The 16,978-nt window shown below is 39.1% G+C and overlaps 1 protein-coding gene across 2 annotated transcripts in view; it reads right to left on the bottom strand.

Annotated features, from left to right (window-relative positions):
* LOC145491160 (uncharacterized) overlaps positions 1 to 13,047 on the bottom strand; it is a 66,514-nt gene extending 53,467 nt beyond the window's left edge. Inside the window, exons 1-3 of one of the 2 annotated variants that reach the window (XR_014049776.1) lie at positions 12,898 to 13,047; positions 10,887 to 11,062; positions 9,555 to 10,350 (exon numbers count right to left, since the gene is read on the bottom strand). Coding sequence is in view for 1 of the 2 variants with exons in the window: in XM_081470319.1 (XP_081326445.1) it covers positions 10,072 to 10,350; positions 10,887 to 11,062; positions 12,898 to 12,949 (507 nt within the window). In the remaining variant the exon portion in view is untranslated. Of the gene's footprint in view, positions 1 to 9,545; positions 10,351 to 10,886; positions 11,063 to 12,897 lie in introns of those variants that run through there. The other variant, XM_081470319.1, reaches the window with a different exon arrangement.
* Between the last annotated feature and the right edge of the window lie 3,931 nt (positions 13,048 to 16,978).

Raw genomic sequence — 16,978 nt, 5'->3', positions numbered from 1 at the left:
TCAAATGATTAAAATCACTTCCTTTTAAAAGAAAATTGTGACTCACCTAATAAGGGATCCAATGTCTCACTTTGATTCTTTTTCCTCTTAAGACAGCACAGCTTTTATTGTTTCTTCTCTGTTTTGTATCTAGTGAGAAACAGGAAATGTTTTAACCTTAATGACATCCATCTTCTCTAAATTTAAAAACTACACAACTAAAAATAAACCATCAGATTTTTTTCATTTCAATCATATAGGGGAAAGTTTCAACAATGAAGTTAAGGTGGATCATGTGTACTAAAGGCATCCGTGGTCAAGTGTCGATCGATACCCTCGATCAACATCTTGATCAATACTCGATCGACATCCTTATAGGTACTCAGTCGACACTCTATTGACACTTGATCAACAGTCAGTTGATAGTAGGCCGAGTGTCAATGAACTCATATGAATCAATCAAAAAATTATTAGTCGACTCTCCACCGACTGTTGACAGAGGTGTCGATGGAGTGTTGATTGAAAGTCAACCAAGGCGTCAATGGAGTGTCGCTCAGTATTGATCGAGGGTCAATTGAGGGTCTTGACTGACACTCGAACGCAGATGCCTTTAGTGCACACGATCTGTTAAGGTTAAGTGGGCATCAGGTCAAGTGATCCAAACCACCACAGCTTATCCAAGTCTCCATTGCATTAAGTGGTAAGGTGTATTTATATTCCACCTGGATGGGATGCTATTCTGTCAGAGGGTTAGAACCTAGCATTAAATTCAACCAGTACCCATTTCTACACAAAGGTGGAGAGAGGTACAGTAGTGTGAGAGTAATGTGTCTTGCCCAAGAACACAACGCAGAGACCCAAAGCATTGGCTCAAACCCAGACTGCTTGATGTGCAGTCCAGTACACTTAAAAATTAGATTCTGAACTTGAGATTTGGCCCTTGGCCTCATCAACTATCACCTCATAGAAATCAAGAGGGAATAATCTACTTGGTTTAGTAGAGTTCTAACTGAAATTAACGTAAATTGCAGTTTCCAATTATTTCTCTACATATTATTAAACTTCATGCTTTAACAAAGTTGCACGGACTGAATTGTCATTGGTATCTATGGGCTAATGTATACAGCCACATAACAATGTTTGTTGACATAGCTGAACAGTAGTGACACAATAACTTCTCTATTTGTTTTAATTTCTGCCTGTGGTGTGCACAATTATTCCTAGTACATGATGACAAACATAAATAAAATTGTGACTGACCTACGATCCCATGTCGCAATTTGATTCCTTCCCTCTTGAATCTCAGCACATAACTCTTTTCCTTGCTTGCTGCCACTTTTTTAACCTTTGCAGAATTCCTTGATCTCTTATTATTACAATTAAAAATAAGTCATCAGATTCTTTTAAAAAGTGTAACCCTACTTGGGGGAGTTTTGATGTAAGTCCAGTACACTTAATCATAACATTTGCAATTTCCTCAAATGTGATTGGTGCACAAACTGCTGTAGTTTGCTTTAATTAGTCTGAAAAGTTGTAATCGGAGAGTGTAATTGGACAGTTGGCTGTAATTGGACACCTGTAATCGGACAGTTACATGAGCCAATCATTTTAAGTCCTCCCCACTAAATCCACCAATCACAACATTGATTACAATCACCATAGTAACCAATTCAAAATTGTGGAGGTGACTGCTCCAGCGACTGTTTTGAAAGAAACTTAACAGTCATTTTGCAAGCTACTAGTCTCCATATTTTTAATCATGACATTTAAGAATGACAATTAAAAGCTCTTTTTCAAATGAAACTTTTACTTTTGAGGGAAATTGTAATGGTTATGATTAATTGGTAACAGGACATTGTGTCGTCCAATTCAGTCTGTAATCATACTCGTGATTAACAAATTGGACTCCCACTTTGCGGTCGTCCGATTTTGTTAATCTTGTGTATGATTACAGACCGAATTGGACCCCACTCAGTCCTATTACCATTATTAATTACATATATGTAGATTATGAGCTCGAAATGTCTATGAGGTGATAGTTGATGAGGCTGAAGGAACATAACACAGAGTCATTAACCATTGGCTCAAACCCAGACCTCTTGATCCGCAGTACAGAGAGTTCTGAACATTAGATTACTGTGTCCCTCCTCCCACAAAAGAAAACTTGTCAACAACAGTACCAAAGGCATTGCAGTTTTAAGGACTTTTTGTACACCCTTCTCCTGAAGGGCTACAAATTAAGGTTTATTATGGTCACACAACAACAGCTTTTCTGGAAATGTTCAGTTCCAGAAAATATCCATTCTCCCCCAGCAGAAGGGTCTGGAATTTCCCTGGAGGTGGGGGGTTCTGTAAGACCAAAAATTTTAAAGAAATGTATGAATTTCCAGAGGGGTGGGTGGGGGGGGGGGGACTTAGAAAAATTCCCTTCCGTGGGGGAGGTATGGATATCTTCTGGAACTACACAATAGCTAAATAGTTAGCCTGCGAACCCAGAGGTATTTCTGGCTGTTGCTTGTCTCTGCTGAAAATAATGTCTGCAAACGCGAGCCAGGAAACAATTTCTGTGACGTAGGAATTTTAAGCCAATCACAGTTTAGCTCAAGTAGCCCTAGAACTACTGCGCGAGGTATTCGCTGCAAGGAGCACTCGAGTTTCATTCTATCATGGAATCTGATTGGGCAAAGAGAAACAAAAGTCATCACGTCACAGAAATTGTTTCCTGGCTCAGGTTCTCAGACGTTATCTTCCGCGGAGACAAGCGACAGCCGGAAATACATCTGCATTTGCAGGCTACAGAATAGTAAAACAGTAATGTATCTACATTCTGTTTAGAGAAATTTCCACGTGTTTCTTCACTCAACAATGAACAGAAAGAGGCTGTTGTTCACATTCTTCGGTTGAACGATGCTCTACATTGCAATTTTGACGACCTGCTTTGAGAAAAGTCTGATATATATTAAGCTTTATGCAACAGCAAAAAAATTGCAAATGCATATATGAACATTGTTGTTCTCACTATTTCACCACTCAATTAAGCATCATGAAAGATCAAACAGAAGAGATAGAAGAAGAGCTTGGGATTTGTCCCATCGTTTTGTCAACATAGGACACTGTGCTTCTGCCAATGGAGAAGCGAAATACAAGCTTGTTTTCGGTGCAGCGGAATAGTTTTTGGATACAACATTTAAAATCATGTTGTAGAACGAAGATTCTCCACTACACAATTGTGTCACGCCCATTGTCCGCCAACTTTCTTTGTGTAACACCTTAACATTTAGGCTCAACAAGTACATTTTCCATAGATATACAAGATGTCTTGCAAAATTCCCCTGGCAAATAGTAAAGGAACAAGTGCATATGCAACAAAAATTGGAAGGACCACTTGATTTCAGCTTTCTCCCCTTTTTGCAGGTTTTTATTCGAGTAGAAGTTGTCTGAGACCAACATCCGTAGCACCCGAACACACCTGTTGTTGTTTGCAAACTGATGTTTTTACTGATCACATTTTATTGGTCTGATTTAAATGCAGTGGTCAAGAGGTGGAGCTATTTGCAACCAGGTGATAACAGGGGAGGGGCCTAATAAGACCAATTTTTTTCCAAAGATGTCTACAGTCTCTATTCTTCATTTGCCTTGCTTTGCTCATCTCCCTGCACCTACCCCCTTGGGCTTCACAGCAGCGCAGCACTCTATGCTCGCCTTTTCTTTAACGTGCTTCGAAAAACAGACAGGCTGTGAACAGTCTATTACCCACAACATTGCAGTCCCTACACCTACAGACAGCCTGTCACTCAGAAAATACCTCATCCATCCCTTGCATTCCTATGTGTCCATCGGGCACCTTTATCATAAAATTCATCTCTTTGGTATCCTACTACATTATTTTAAAATAAAGCAAGCTATTTTGAGGTTACCTTTGTTTTGAAGGTAAAATTCAATCTAGTCTAAAAGGCTGATTAATAGCCACTGTTATCACTTACCTACATGTACCAATCATAGTTTCCCTGTTGATATCATCCTGTCCCCGTCTTAAAAATCTAGGCTCCTTTCAGTTCAATGTATTTCATTCTGCAGGATCAAACAATGAACATACACTGTATGAGGTGACTCTTAAAGAAACTAAATTACATAGATTCATGATTCTAAATTTATGATTAAGTCTGAGTGACTATTACAAACTTCAGAAATCATTTTGATAGTCATACAAAATTCACCATCCATTGTGCAGTCACTTGGGTGTCCAATTGTAGGTATCCAGTCACAACTAAATTTTGTAACAGGATACCCGTACTTGGACACCTACGCCATTCACTCATTACTCACTTGTGCTTTACAGTCCTTCTACTTAATATTTCCTACACTGTTAAACACTTAAAGAGAACACTACTGATATTTTTTTGCTCAAAAAAAGTTCTTTCATCTTGAAATTTGTTATTTGATGGGTGTATTTAATTTAGTAATGGGCCTTGTTCTGCATGTTCGGTTGATTTAAAATAATAATTTACTCACACAATTACACACTGATATGTGCTACACTCAGTCCAATTGCATATGGGTTATTCACTAAGTGCGAGGTTAAGATGGATAGATACATGTATTGGCAAAGTTCTTTTTTTTTTTTGGCATGTTTATGGACTGAAACAGAGTCATGGTCCATAAACAGGCAAACAAAGAACAAGGCCAATATTTAACCTTAGGGTTAACCTTAGTCATTATAGCAATAATATGGGATAAAGAACAATTTTTTTCTTGTGGGACACATATTATATCTGTGTGGATGATTTTGCGTGCCTGGTCTGACCTGTGGATCCTGCCGAAAACATTAATTAATGAAAGCCCTACAATTTAGCTTCCAACTGGGTTCAAAAATATGCACAGATATTTGCTCTTGGACACTATTTGTTATAAAGACCATCCCTTAGTAGCTTAGACTACAATGCATGTACTGACTGTAGTATTGAAGCCCTAATGAACTGAGTGTTATGCTATTGCCATGTGCTCAAATTCACCTTCTAAAACCACTTCTTTCCAATTGCATTAACTTCTGCAAGTTTCAGTTTGAGGGAAGAAATCTGACTTACGATAATATAAGAACAAGCCACAGAAGAGCAAATAAAAACAAAAACAAAAAACGCGAAGATGCGTTACCTTGCAAGACAAAACACCCGCCATATTTTCGAAGACATCTTGCTTCTGGCCACGTGACCTTAGATTGTGCTTTTAGTGTATCATGGGATACTCCATAAAACCGCATGTGACATCACGTATTTGCTGCAGATTTTCTAGCCTCCATTCAATTTATCCTCAATCAACGGAATATTTGTGCGAGGATAGAAATTAAATTCAAAGCTGGCTGAATGCAGTCTTTTAAAACGGATGTGCTCAAAGAAAACTCAAGAAATATGTTTAGTAATATACGGAACAATTCCCGGTCAATGTTACCTGAAAAGAGGCATAATAGACTCCGTCAGTTAGCTTTCCATAATAACGGTTAAGCTGTTGGTAAAGCTGGGCGGCCTGTCAAGGGACGAAAATTGGGATATTTTTCGGCTGTCTATTGCTGTATGTCACGCAATTGCCTCTTTCCACGTGTGCTGATACATAACGATATTAGACGGTCTACAAGAATCGACTTTGTCTTCCTGACGAAAAGCAAAATAAAAAAGGCAAGATAAAGCTAAAGCTTTTTAAGGCCATCGCCTCTCCTTTTGGTAAATATATCGACCAGCAGCCATTCTTTTCTCTTAGGACCAGACAAGCGTTTACCGGGGGGTTCCGATATAATAATAAAAGGATGGGGGTGGTCGTCTGAAATTTTGAAAAGAACCCCTAAGAGGTACCAAGGTCCTGTTTTGTGGGCGTCAATTAAAATTTTTTTCTCCCTAAATTGGTACAAATTCTTACATAACACATTATATGCTGTCAAAGTTTTTTCGGCTCAAAAAAAAAATGTTAATTCATTAATTTCTGGTAATTGGACTGGGTGGAGCACAATTTAGGGTATAATCATATTGGTAAATTATCACAGTCGAACCACCTCTCCTCAGTGACCAGTTTTCCAAAATACCAAAAGTTCCCCAGTCAAATCGCTATATTTGGAATCTCTTGTAAGCGACCACCTCTCGTAAGTTTGAAATTTTCTTTTGTTTTTAACCGCGACCACTTGACAGACAATAGAGTGTAAATTGGATCATAAGGTGTTGCGCAAAACCTGCAGTAAGCGGACACTTCAAGGGCTTTTTACTTCTGAAAGCTCAGCTCAGACTCTTTTAACATTGTTCAGCGATGTCGTTTTAAAGCTAAGTAGATTATTCCAGATTGATGCATTGACTGACTGCACGTTGTGCTATGAGCAGTCTTTGATCTTACACTGTGTTACAGTGAGTTACAAAAGGTTTAATTATTAACTATTATTATATGGCCAGCTCCTTGAGCGAGCAAGACGAATCAAATCCTACGATGTGATTGGCTACCCGAGCGGGCAAGATGGAGCTATCTTGCCCGCTCTGGACTACCCGCCGTGTCCCGCAAGAAACATTTCCCCGAAAGCCATACAATAAATCATTTATTGACCAAGCATGTTCGGTCAAGATGGCTGGATATTGGCCTCGTTCTTTTTTTGCGAGTTTATGGACCTCGACTCCGTCTCGGTCCATATATAAACTCGCAAAAAAAGAACTCGACCAATATCCAGCCATCTTGACCTCACACTTGGTCAATAACCCATATTTATTGCTCAATATATTAGGAACTCCTTAGAGAAGACACCCTGTATTAAGCGGGCACTAGTGAGGGTTCCAGATCCCAAGCGTGTCCGCTTAATACAGGTTTCACTGTACCTTCATGGATTGGGGGGGGATTTGATGGATGTAATTGATTAAGTGAATTCTTTCTCTAAGCTTCACCAAATAATGTATTCTTGTTAAAAAGAAATAAAAAAGAATCAAACGAAATAACTGGGCACATTGCTGGACTTCTCACTATCTATTAAACAATATGAGCTCGAGATTTCAATCGCGTGATAGTTGACGAGGGCGTCCGAGTCAACTACCACGCATAGAAATCGAGACCGAATAATCTAATTGTTTTAGTATAAATCTACCAGTTGTTAAAAACTTTATCTAAATCCTCTTCCAGGACACTTCGAAAACGCAAAGAAGCGGCTGTCACTTTGTTAACAAGCGTACACTGCTACGCTACTCACTATCTACTAAACAATTAGGTTATGAGCTCGACATTTCTATCACGCATAGAGATCGAGAGCGAATAATCGAATTGTTTTAGTATAAATGTACTAGTCGTTCTAAATCCTCTTCACAAACACTTCGAAAACGCCAAGAAGCGGTCGTCATTTTGTTAGCTACGCTAACTCACTATCTACAGAATAGATAGCGTGAGTAGCGTAGCCAAACAGGCTAGAGAACAGCATTCGTGATAGAACGCTGGTAAATTCATATCAAAACTCGATAGAAACGCGAAAAATGATGAATTTTTTGTTTCAAACGAACCAACGAATGAAAACATCAGTTGTATTCACTGAGTAGAACTCGATGAGGGATTGTTAAATTATTTCTCTCATCAATTGGTATTAGCCGTTAGGCTTAATTTGATTGTAGCTAGTACATACCCGGGAGGGAACGGGGGGTGGGGGGCTCCTATATAAAGTGGACGGGGGTGCTCGTCGTACCTTTTAGGAGTCCAAAACACGGTTATGTTACCTCTTAGAGTGTTTAGCCTCAAAAAGTCCACAGCGAGAGCTTTTGCAGTACCTTTTAGGGTACTGACAGGAGATTTTTAGATAATGTGTTATGTAAGAATTGGTGCCTCTTAGGGGGCGGGGGGGGGGGGGGGGGAGATTTCATGCCACGCTGAGAAAAAAAAAAACGGTCTTGGTACCTCTTAGGGGTTCTTTTCAAAATTTCCGACGAACACCCCCGCCCTTTTTATGTGGGAGTCCCCCGCGGGGTAAATACTACCGCATCGTTAGCACTATTTATAAGCCAATTTTTCAAACTGTTAGTTGTCGCTGATACGACTACCATTTAAAGTAAAACTCATAGAACCATAGATGATTGATGAATGACTAGAGTAAGTTACTATTATTATGGCATGGCGTTTTTTTTCTTTTGTTCGACGAAAACCTAGCGTGAAAACATCTGAGTCATATTTATTTTTGTTCGTGGATCATAATGGTTGATCACTAATTAAGGTATGATCGCTTTGTTTCTGAAAATTCTTTGTTTGTATTCTTTTCCGGCAAGTTGAGTGTTTTCGCTTTCTGAATTTCCCTCCGTCTCTAGGTCTTGCTTTAATGCATCATGGCAGTCACGTAAGAGTAGGGAGAGTAATTGTAAAATCGTTAATACTTTTTCAATCCCTTGTCTTTGCTGCTGTAGTTTTGTACAATTTAAAAAAATCGAAACTGCATGCCGCGAACGCTAACAAAAACAAACTAAGAGAACAAAAGGGTGCCTTAAGACGAAATATTTTGCGGTCACGGACGAAATCACGAAAAGGAAATTACAAAGTTTAGAAAACTTTCTTGTTCAATAACATGTTAATCTTTTACGTAATTGATCTTGATAGCCGTGCCAGGCCATATAATATTAATCAGTCTGTACTTAGGAAAGTGTGAGTGGAATATTGGTATGCTCTGGAAATCACAAAGGTATGTAGCATAAAATTAGATAACAAGGGACAAAGGAAGAATCAAGGACGACAAAAGATATGCGGTCCATTGTTTCCCTACGTAAAAATGGTTTTCAAAAATGACAGGGAACAGAATTCACCAAGAGATGGTAACAAAACAAGTTGTTATTCCTCCCAACTCAAATACGTTTCCAATTAGAGGAGAACGTGTCACGTGTCATGGATCATTACTCACTGACTCCTTATGGAGAACAAAACTCACTAACGGCACTCAAGAAACAGCTACTTGAGCTTTAGACTTTCACGTGATCACTTCGTGCAGCTTGCAATCGCGGCAAATTTATGTGGCAGCCGGCGTCAAACAAGTATTGTTTTTGCTGTTTGTTCTATTTTTGAAAAACCCTTCTTTGTGGCATTAAGTACTTAATGACTGGCCCCACTGGAAACAGCAAGTTTTGCTTGTCTTATTTTCCACGACCCTCGTAATCGAGGGTCTTCGTGATGCAAATAAACTCACTGTTTCCCCTGGGGCTAGTCATAAAGTCCTTAATGCCATCAAGAACGTCAAGATTAGGAACAAATTTTGGTCACAGATTTCAAACAAGCGCAGTTCATGGTAAAATTTAGTAGCTTTTGTTAAACAGCTTTTCCGCTCGAAAGTGCTTCACTTGACAATTGAAAAATGTGCCCACGCTGTTTTTCATTTCGTTTCTTGTTCCCTTAGCTGCAAGTTTGAAATTGCAAAAACAAACTCTCGCCACATGCAGATTTCTGCAATTATTATGTTATCCATCTCGCCAAGCTTGGAACAAGCGGAGGCCGTGGAGACCAAAGTCTTTGGGGCCAACATTGAAAAATGTTTGTGGTTAGCATATAGAGGTTGTTCGCTACTCGGTTTTAAATAAAAGAAACCGTTTTCAAACAAATGCAAAAAGTGTTTTATTTCTTTGACTAAATGAGACTTTTTCACAAATTTCCTCCCTTAGAGTCCATACGTAAAAAAGAGAATACGGAGTTTAATAAAGCAGTAAACTTCTTCAAACTCTGATCCAAATAACCCAACGGATTTCAGACTTTCGCTCAGAATTTCTAGTTGCTTTTATCCAATCAGATCAGTGTGGCTGATAAGCTTTCTGAAAGCGTGCGGTGGTGTTACGTAATAACATTTTTATCTGAAAAATCCCAATTCTGGCTCGGCCAGTTTTGTTTTAATTTCGAGTTAAAAATGTGGCTAAAGAGATGTGGATCTCTTCACTACACCTGTTCTACGTGTTTTCTACTATAAAGGTAAAAAGAGTTCCGTGATCTTGACCGAAAGTCTTCACGAACACAGAAATCTTCTCCCGATACTAAACAGCGACCTCTAACTTGACATAAATACAAGAACGTGTTTCACAATTTGCAGCAAGCTGGACGATAAAATCAGTGGCTGACCTAGACTCACTGGAGGCCAAAGAAGACAGCGATGAACACGATCAACAACATTGCAATGAGCTCGGGGCGGAACACTTGAGCAGTTGCGGTGGTTGCTTCCATTGTAGTTCCTGTGGCAGTACTCACGGTCTCGGATGGAGGCTCCGTAGGGACCAAGTCTGCATTGCAAAGCGAGGTGCTACAGCACTGCGTGTCACACGTTTCAACAGTAAGATTCGCCGCGCTTGCTGTCATTGTCACGTTGTTGCATAGCTCCATTTGGTAGGAGGTACAATTGTGGGGTTCCTGAAAGGAAAAGGAAGTCAGTTAAAACAATAGTCACTTTCCAATTTGTTTTAATTCTTGAAAATAAAGATAGATTAATTTGTCCAGGGATTTCGAGCGAATAAACTTAAGTCAGTAAAATGTATGCGCAGAGAATTCTCAGTAAAACCTATTTATGAGGAACTTTCTTTCCCATTAGTAGTAACAATATAACTGACACATCACTAGCTGGAATGCTAAAATGTTTTGCTTACCGCTTACAGTAACAATTTTACTTTTTTGTTTCCACCGCCACAATCCTCTTAAAGATGTAAATGCAGTCCGAAATTCATCAAGGAAATTTCGTCCCTGCATGGCATTTTTAAACATTTACGTCCGTGTGAATTCACGTTAGAATCTACTCGATCATATTAAAGTAAGCATAACGTACTGAAGAGGAGGTAAATAAGTTTCCGGCAGGGCATACACTTCAGGCTCAATACGAACGAAACATTTTACGACCTAAAAATTTCATAAACAAATAAATTGCAATTCGTTTGTGCAATTTTTGTACGTACCTCAACACATCCCAGAACATAGGCCCTCACTTCGCTGACATTACTCTTAAGCGTTGTTGTAGCACAAGTCGCGTTGGCACTCATACACGTCTGATTAGTATATTCCGCCATTGTGGAACACAACTTTACATTCGCTAGGCTTCCCATACAATGATGGCAGGTTACTGAGCCCAGACCTAAATCAAAGTAAAAGTTGATAGAAGGTCAGGTTAACACATACTTGTTACCACTCTGTAAAGCTTAATTGACATTGACATAACAAGAAATAACATCTTAAAGACATGTTTACACATCACAATAAATGTTAAATTTTATCTTTGTTAACAAGATCTGTAAAAGTTGTTTCAGGACTCTCAATGGCCAATTTCCTCCTTGAGACGTGCTCCCAAGGAATCATGGTAGTTGAATTCATCGAAAGAAATGTCCAGTCCAAGACGATGAACACAGCTACCATGATTCCCTGTAGGCGTATCTCACAGAAGGATCTAGCAATTGTTTACAATGCCCCGTATTATAATAGAATCCAATCAGCAAGAATATAACTAGTTCATAAGCCCCTCTTTCTAACCTTTTCCCTCTTCCCAACACTGTTACAAAAGAAGCTTGTTATTTTGAGTTGAAGCATACAACCCTGTCCGTAACCATCTCATGCAGTGGAGATCATATCTGGCTGGGTTTGTTTTATTCAGCGTTGCCACTGGAGGCGCCAAAACACTTCAGCGTCTCTAAATTAAACTCTTCCAATTTCCTTCGCCCAAAGCGATTCTCACAGGAGGGGGCGAAAATCTACCTTTCAAATTTACATATATAAAAACCGTTCACACTTTCATAACCTTTTCTTGGCTTGTGATTTTCTATTTGATAACAAACGGTTGTTATTTTAGCATGAAATCCACTGTCCGCCGTCGACTGTAAGGAATTGCTTTGTTTTCTACTGATTTATGTTCAACGAGAGCCCAGTTTTAGCACGAGGGCTAACTAAGTCAAGCGGAACAACATGTTGTAGAATGTTCTAAGCTGTAAACACCGGCCCGGTGATGTAAAATAGTTTGAGGAACTACAATCCGTCGAAATCTTGTAGAAATCGTGGTGGAAACAAACAACGAAAACAGCAAAAAAACAACCAAACAGATCGCAAACAGTTCTGCGTTGCTTAGTTCTAGCACCCCCGCCAATGTTAGATCAAAATTGCATGAAAATTTAATTAACCTTTTCTCGAATATTGAAGCCAACATCGACGATGTCTGTTGTTAGCTAGTTTTACCGTAGGAAAATTTGTCCTTTATGGACAGATATGGCTCATTAACTGCTCGGTTGTTATATCAAGCCGACCGTCCGCGGTAAAAGCAAGCCGACTGTTTTCCAGCTCTCATTTAGTTTTCGTGAAATCGAACGATGATATGCAACTGCGTGCATGCGGAATAATCTCTAAAATTTTCGAATTTGACGAGAATTCCGCGCTTTTTTTTTGAACCTTAGTGGCAGAGTAAACTATCCTATTTGATTTAAGTTTCTTTTGACAGTAATTACATGCGGCCACTGAAATTTATCCTTTGAGCGTTATTCGGGACTTCAAAACATTTTTTTAAAGTACACCTTGAAATCGGGAATGAAACAATGGCAGAAAAGGTACAGACGATATTTGAAGCTTCTCCAGGCTTGGAGGTGATTCTATTTTTTTTTTATAAAATACGAGGTTAACTTCAGAAATATTGAGATAAGAGGGTTGCAGGGGCGGAAGAAAGAGGATTCTTGATTCATATCGAATTTGCACCAAAACGGAGATAACAGTCTTTAGATCGGTGAGTCAGACCGTGAACGAGTCTTTTTTTAGAAAGAGCTTGAACCTGGTCTACATTATAAAGTAACTCTGATCATCAACGTGTTATTCCAGCGTGCACCGAACCGGCGGATTAGGGTTCTTTGAACGTGTTCGGTTTGCAATACTAAGCTAACCATTCGAACATAAACTAACTAAGCGAAGAAAGTTCAAAACAGTTAAACTTACCACTCGGTAGCGCACAAAGGGCAAGGACAGCGACCAAGAACATGGCTGGATTCATCGTGTCTTCTTCGGCAAGCGTTCGCGGAACGGTCTCTAGCCAGCGCCCAGTTTCGTGCAACTGATCTCAGTAGATGTAGCAGCGACACAAATAGTATGCTAATCTAGGCCTGCGTTTTCATCAATAAGGTTCTATTGATTGACGGCACTCAACCGCATGACTCCAGCCGATGGACCAATTGGCGTTGGAGTACTTTATTGAACCCGTCATTATCCAAAATTTAATTTGTTCGCTATTAGGCGGAGAAAATGCAATGCTTTGTACACGGCCCACGCCAGGTGTTTCTTGTGGATGCTCGAGCTAGAAATATTTTAAATCTGTCTAATCGACAAAAATATCAAGACACAAAAGGGAAGTTAGCTTTCTGTAAAGGGCTGGGTTTAGCCTTTCGAGGCTTGAAAAAACAAAATGAAAACGTCGGTTGTTTTAATTGCCCCAGGGAACTCTGCATATTGTTGAAAGCAAGCAATTTCGAATTAACTAACGCATATATTAAAAGAACCAATCTTAATCGAAGCAGAAGTATTTCGAAAGAGTACGAGCTCTTCCCTTCGAGGAAACCAATTTGGCCCCTCCACTAAAAGAATGTTTGGACGGAATCTACGAACGGTTAAGGAGTGCTTTCCGTTTCATTTTCGCGTTAATGGGTGACGCGGCTGGAAGCCAGAGGCCAAAGACCGTAATGTTTATAAATAGACAGTGCTGAAAGGGAAATTTAAAAATTGAAATGATTTTACTAAATCATACTTGGTCAGAATAACGGTCCAACTTTGAGACTTTTCAACTTACGTTCTTGTTATATCTCATGTTTTTGGTTCCTTATATGCTTACGGTTCTATTCATCTTAACTTGCACAAGTATTGACAAAGACGGTTTCTTTGGAATCTAATCTCTTTATTAATTCATATGCGAAGAGAACCTTACTCAGTTTGACGCGAAAGAAATCATGTTCTTGTAAATAAAATAAAATGGATTTGGAACCAGGAAAAAGCTTTATTTCTCCCTTTCGGTCCACAGAAAGTTCCGTTTTAGTGCACTTTGGCGAGAACAAGACCAGTTGCACGTATTTGATCTTAGCTGGGACTCGGCGGACATATATTGTGTCTCATAACGCCGAAGTGAACCAATTTGCAACATTTTAAATATATCAGGCTGAATCGAAGGTCAGTTGATCGCTTGGGCCCATGAGTTTACTGTCACACGCATTTGATAGTGGCTCGCTCCTGAACGCAGATTTCAATCGGCAAAAACCGCTATGAAAGACAAACAGCTGTGACTTTCTTACCTATATCCCGCGTTTATTTCATCGCGTCGAGGTTTAAATTCCGAAACCTTCTTCTACTAAAAAGAGTTCAGCGTACCAATGTGAACTCAATTTTCCTCAATATTTTAGCACTAGCTGTGTCTACAAGATTCCGATTTATTAAAATGTGACAGATTTAGCAATGAACGAGTTATACAAAAAAGTAACAAACATTAATATAAAAGTATCAGAAATAAAAGCTAAAGAAAAACCAAACGAAACGGCAGACTTAGTTGATTGGGTTTTACCCATTTTTAAAATTTACATCCTTCAATTTACATACATGTATATTGTAACAGAACAGAAATGATCACCAAACTATAGATAAATTTATGTTTAATATTTGCTCTGTGAATTGAACTGTAATTTCCGATCGTTGTTGTAATTTGTTTTGTCTTACGCTTGTTTCGTTCTTTGCTTACATTTGTAAACTTATCATTACCTCCAGACATACACGGTCGCGTTTGGTTTTATTGTCTGAGCAGTAGTTATCTTGGACTGGGTAGCTGATATTTTAATTTGTTACAATATACAGCAAATGTCGTCAGGAACATAAATTCATTGTATGGATCTTAAATGCAGAGTAATTTTAAAATTCATTAAAGTTGACATGGAAGGGAACTTCTCTTTAATTAAGGGTCAGTATTTCGCACAATATCCGTAATTTATTTATGCTGCTTGTTATATTATGCGAAGTGGCGTATTTCCAATTAACACCATTATTTACATATACCTTGAACAATATCTTGAAATTTATCTTGAACGGAAGATCTAAATGTTTAGCAATTTCTTTTTGTTGGTAAAACTCGACTATTAAGTTGTTTGTTTTGCTATAGATCTCATTGTTCACTTGTCACTGATTATTATCGCAGCATCCGGAGCACATAAACAAATACGTAAAGTGCAATGTTTGATTTACATTTAAGACCTCTTTGAGTTACCCTGAGTTACCTTTGAGTTATACCTGCTACGACGAGGAGGGCGTAGGGGCCTATTAGAAACCGAAAAACCGCGCGAAAAATCGCCGAAAATTGAAATAAAGCCGTCACTGACAAAGCCTTGATAGGCTTCAGAATCTCTCTTTCTGTTATTTGATTTTTACATGTCTAAAATTGTTGTAATTTCCGAAGTTTTTTTTGCGTCTTCCCTCGTTAGTGCTGAACTCGTCGTAGTCTAAAAAACTGCTTATTTGTTTGTAAATCGGCTCGACAGACCTATAGCAATGTGAGACTAGAAAAAATTGCACGGTCAACTGATTTTAGGTAATTTTTGTTTAAAAGAAACACGACATTCTGAAGTTGCTTTTTGATTGCCATTGTAAGACTTTTCATTTGTGTAGGAACAATTGCAGCCGTATTTTAAAACCAAACTACTTTATTTTACAACCAAACTAACAGCCTCTCCTTTGCTGTTATTACACGTGAACGGAGCGAGTGAGCGCAATGTTGTTCCCGCCACGAAAAGGAGAGAAACTCGCAATCGAGCAATGAGAAATTTTCTCGATGGTTCACAGTCTAAGGTTAAAATCTACAAGATTTTATCCCAGCTGCGTGATTATACGAGAAATAGTCTTTTGCTTTGATGTTATCTTTAGCCTTTCACAATCTGCTTGGCAGCCGTTACGACCCAAATAACGGCTACTAAAGAGACTAGGCTTGGCATGCATTCCTCTTAAAGGAAGTCTAGGTGCAAAGCTTATAAGAGATCCCTTAGAATTACAGTTTAGCGCCGCTCCAGGGTGTAACTTCCACGGTAAAACCAGAAAAAAACATAAAATGCATTGGACAGAAAAATCCAAAAAACCGCCATTATTGTTGACAAAAACCGAAAACCAAAGACTAAATTGGAGAAAACCCGCAAACCGCACTAGACACCAAAACCGAAAAACCGCAGTTTTTAGTGCGAAAACCGAAAGACCGAACCAAAAATCGGCCAAATCCACAAAACCGAAAATCCCACCGCCCCCCTCTACGAGGTTTTAATCAACAATACAAAAGACGATAGGAGAGTTTCAGATCTTTGAGAGTCCTTAATTGCTGATATACTGTTGGACTAACAAGAGACAGCGAAGCTGCACGTTTGGCACTGAGTAACGATTACCATGCAACGAGCCGGTGCTCTACATAGCTTTCCCCTAACCAAGTTCGACCGACCGTTATCCGTACAGTTAACAGCGCCCAAGCTGATGGTTTGCATCCGTTCCTCAATAGACGTGTAGGTCCGCACAGATGAACCACATTTCGTTTCAGATCATTCCATTTAGCTTTCTCAGCTTGTATTTATGAGTTATTGACCAAGCGTGAAGTCAAGATGGCTGGATATTGGCCTCGTTCAAAAACGAGGCCAATATCCAGCCATATTGACCTAACAAGCTTGATAAATAAAGGACTTATTATATGCAATAAGAACAGTATTTTCTTGTGGCACAAGGTAGCCCGTTCCGGTAGCCAATCTCAGGGCAGGATTCAGTTCATCTTGCCCGCTCACGGAGCAAGCCACATAATAAATGAACTTTCTGCCAAGGTCTTTCGGTTTGAATGTTGTGATTTTCAATTTTGATAATAAATTCATTTTAGAATTATCAGTGCAACACGATATTGCGCGAATCGGGGCCATTTACTCTTAATAACTCTAAAAAGTTTAACCATTAACGGTACACTCGGATGGGCTTGTTGCACGATAATGGTGTATTATTGCGTTTTATTGGCTCTGTTTTGTAAATAAAA

The sequence above is a fragment of the Orbicella franksi genome, chromosome 6, assembly GCF_964199315.1.
Source record: "Orbicella franksi chromosome 6, jaOrbFran1.1, whole genome shotgun sequence".
Classification (NCBI taxonomy): domain Eukaryota; kingdom Metazoa; phylum Cnidaria; class Anthozoa; order Scleractinia; family Merulinidae; genus Orbicella; species Orbicella franksi.
This window is presented reverse-complemented; position numbering and strand designations above follow the sequence as displayed.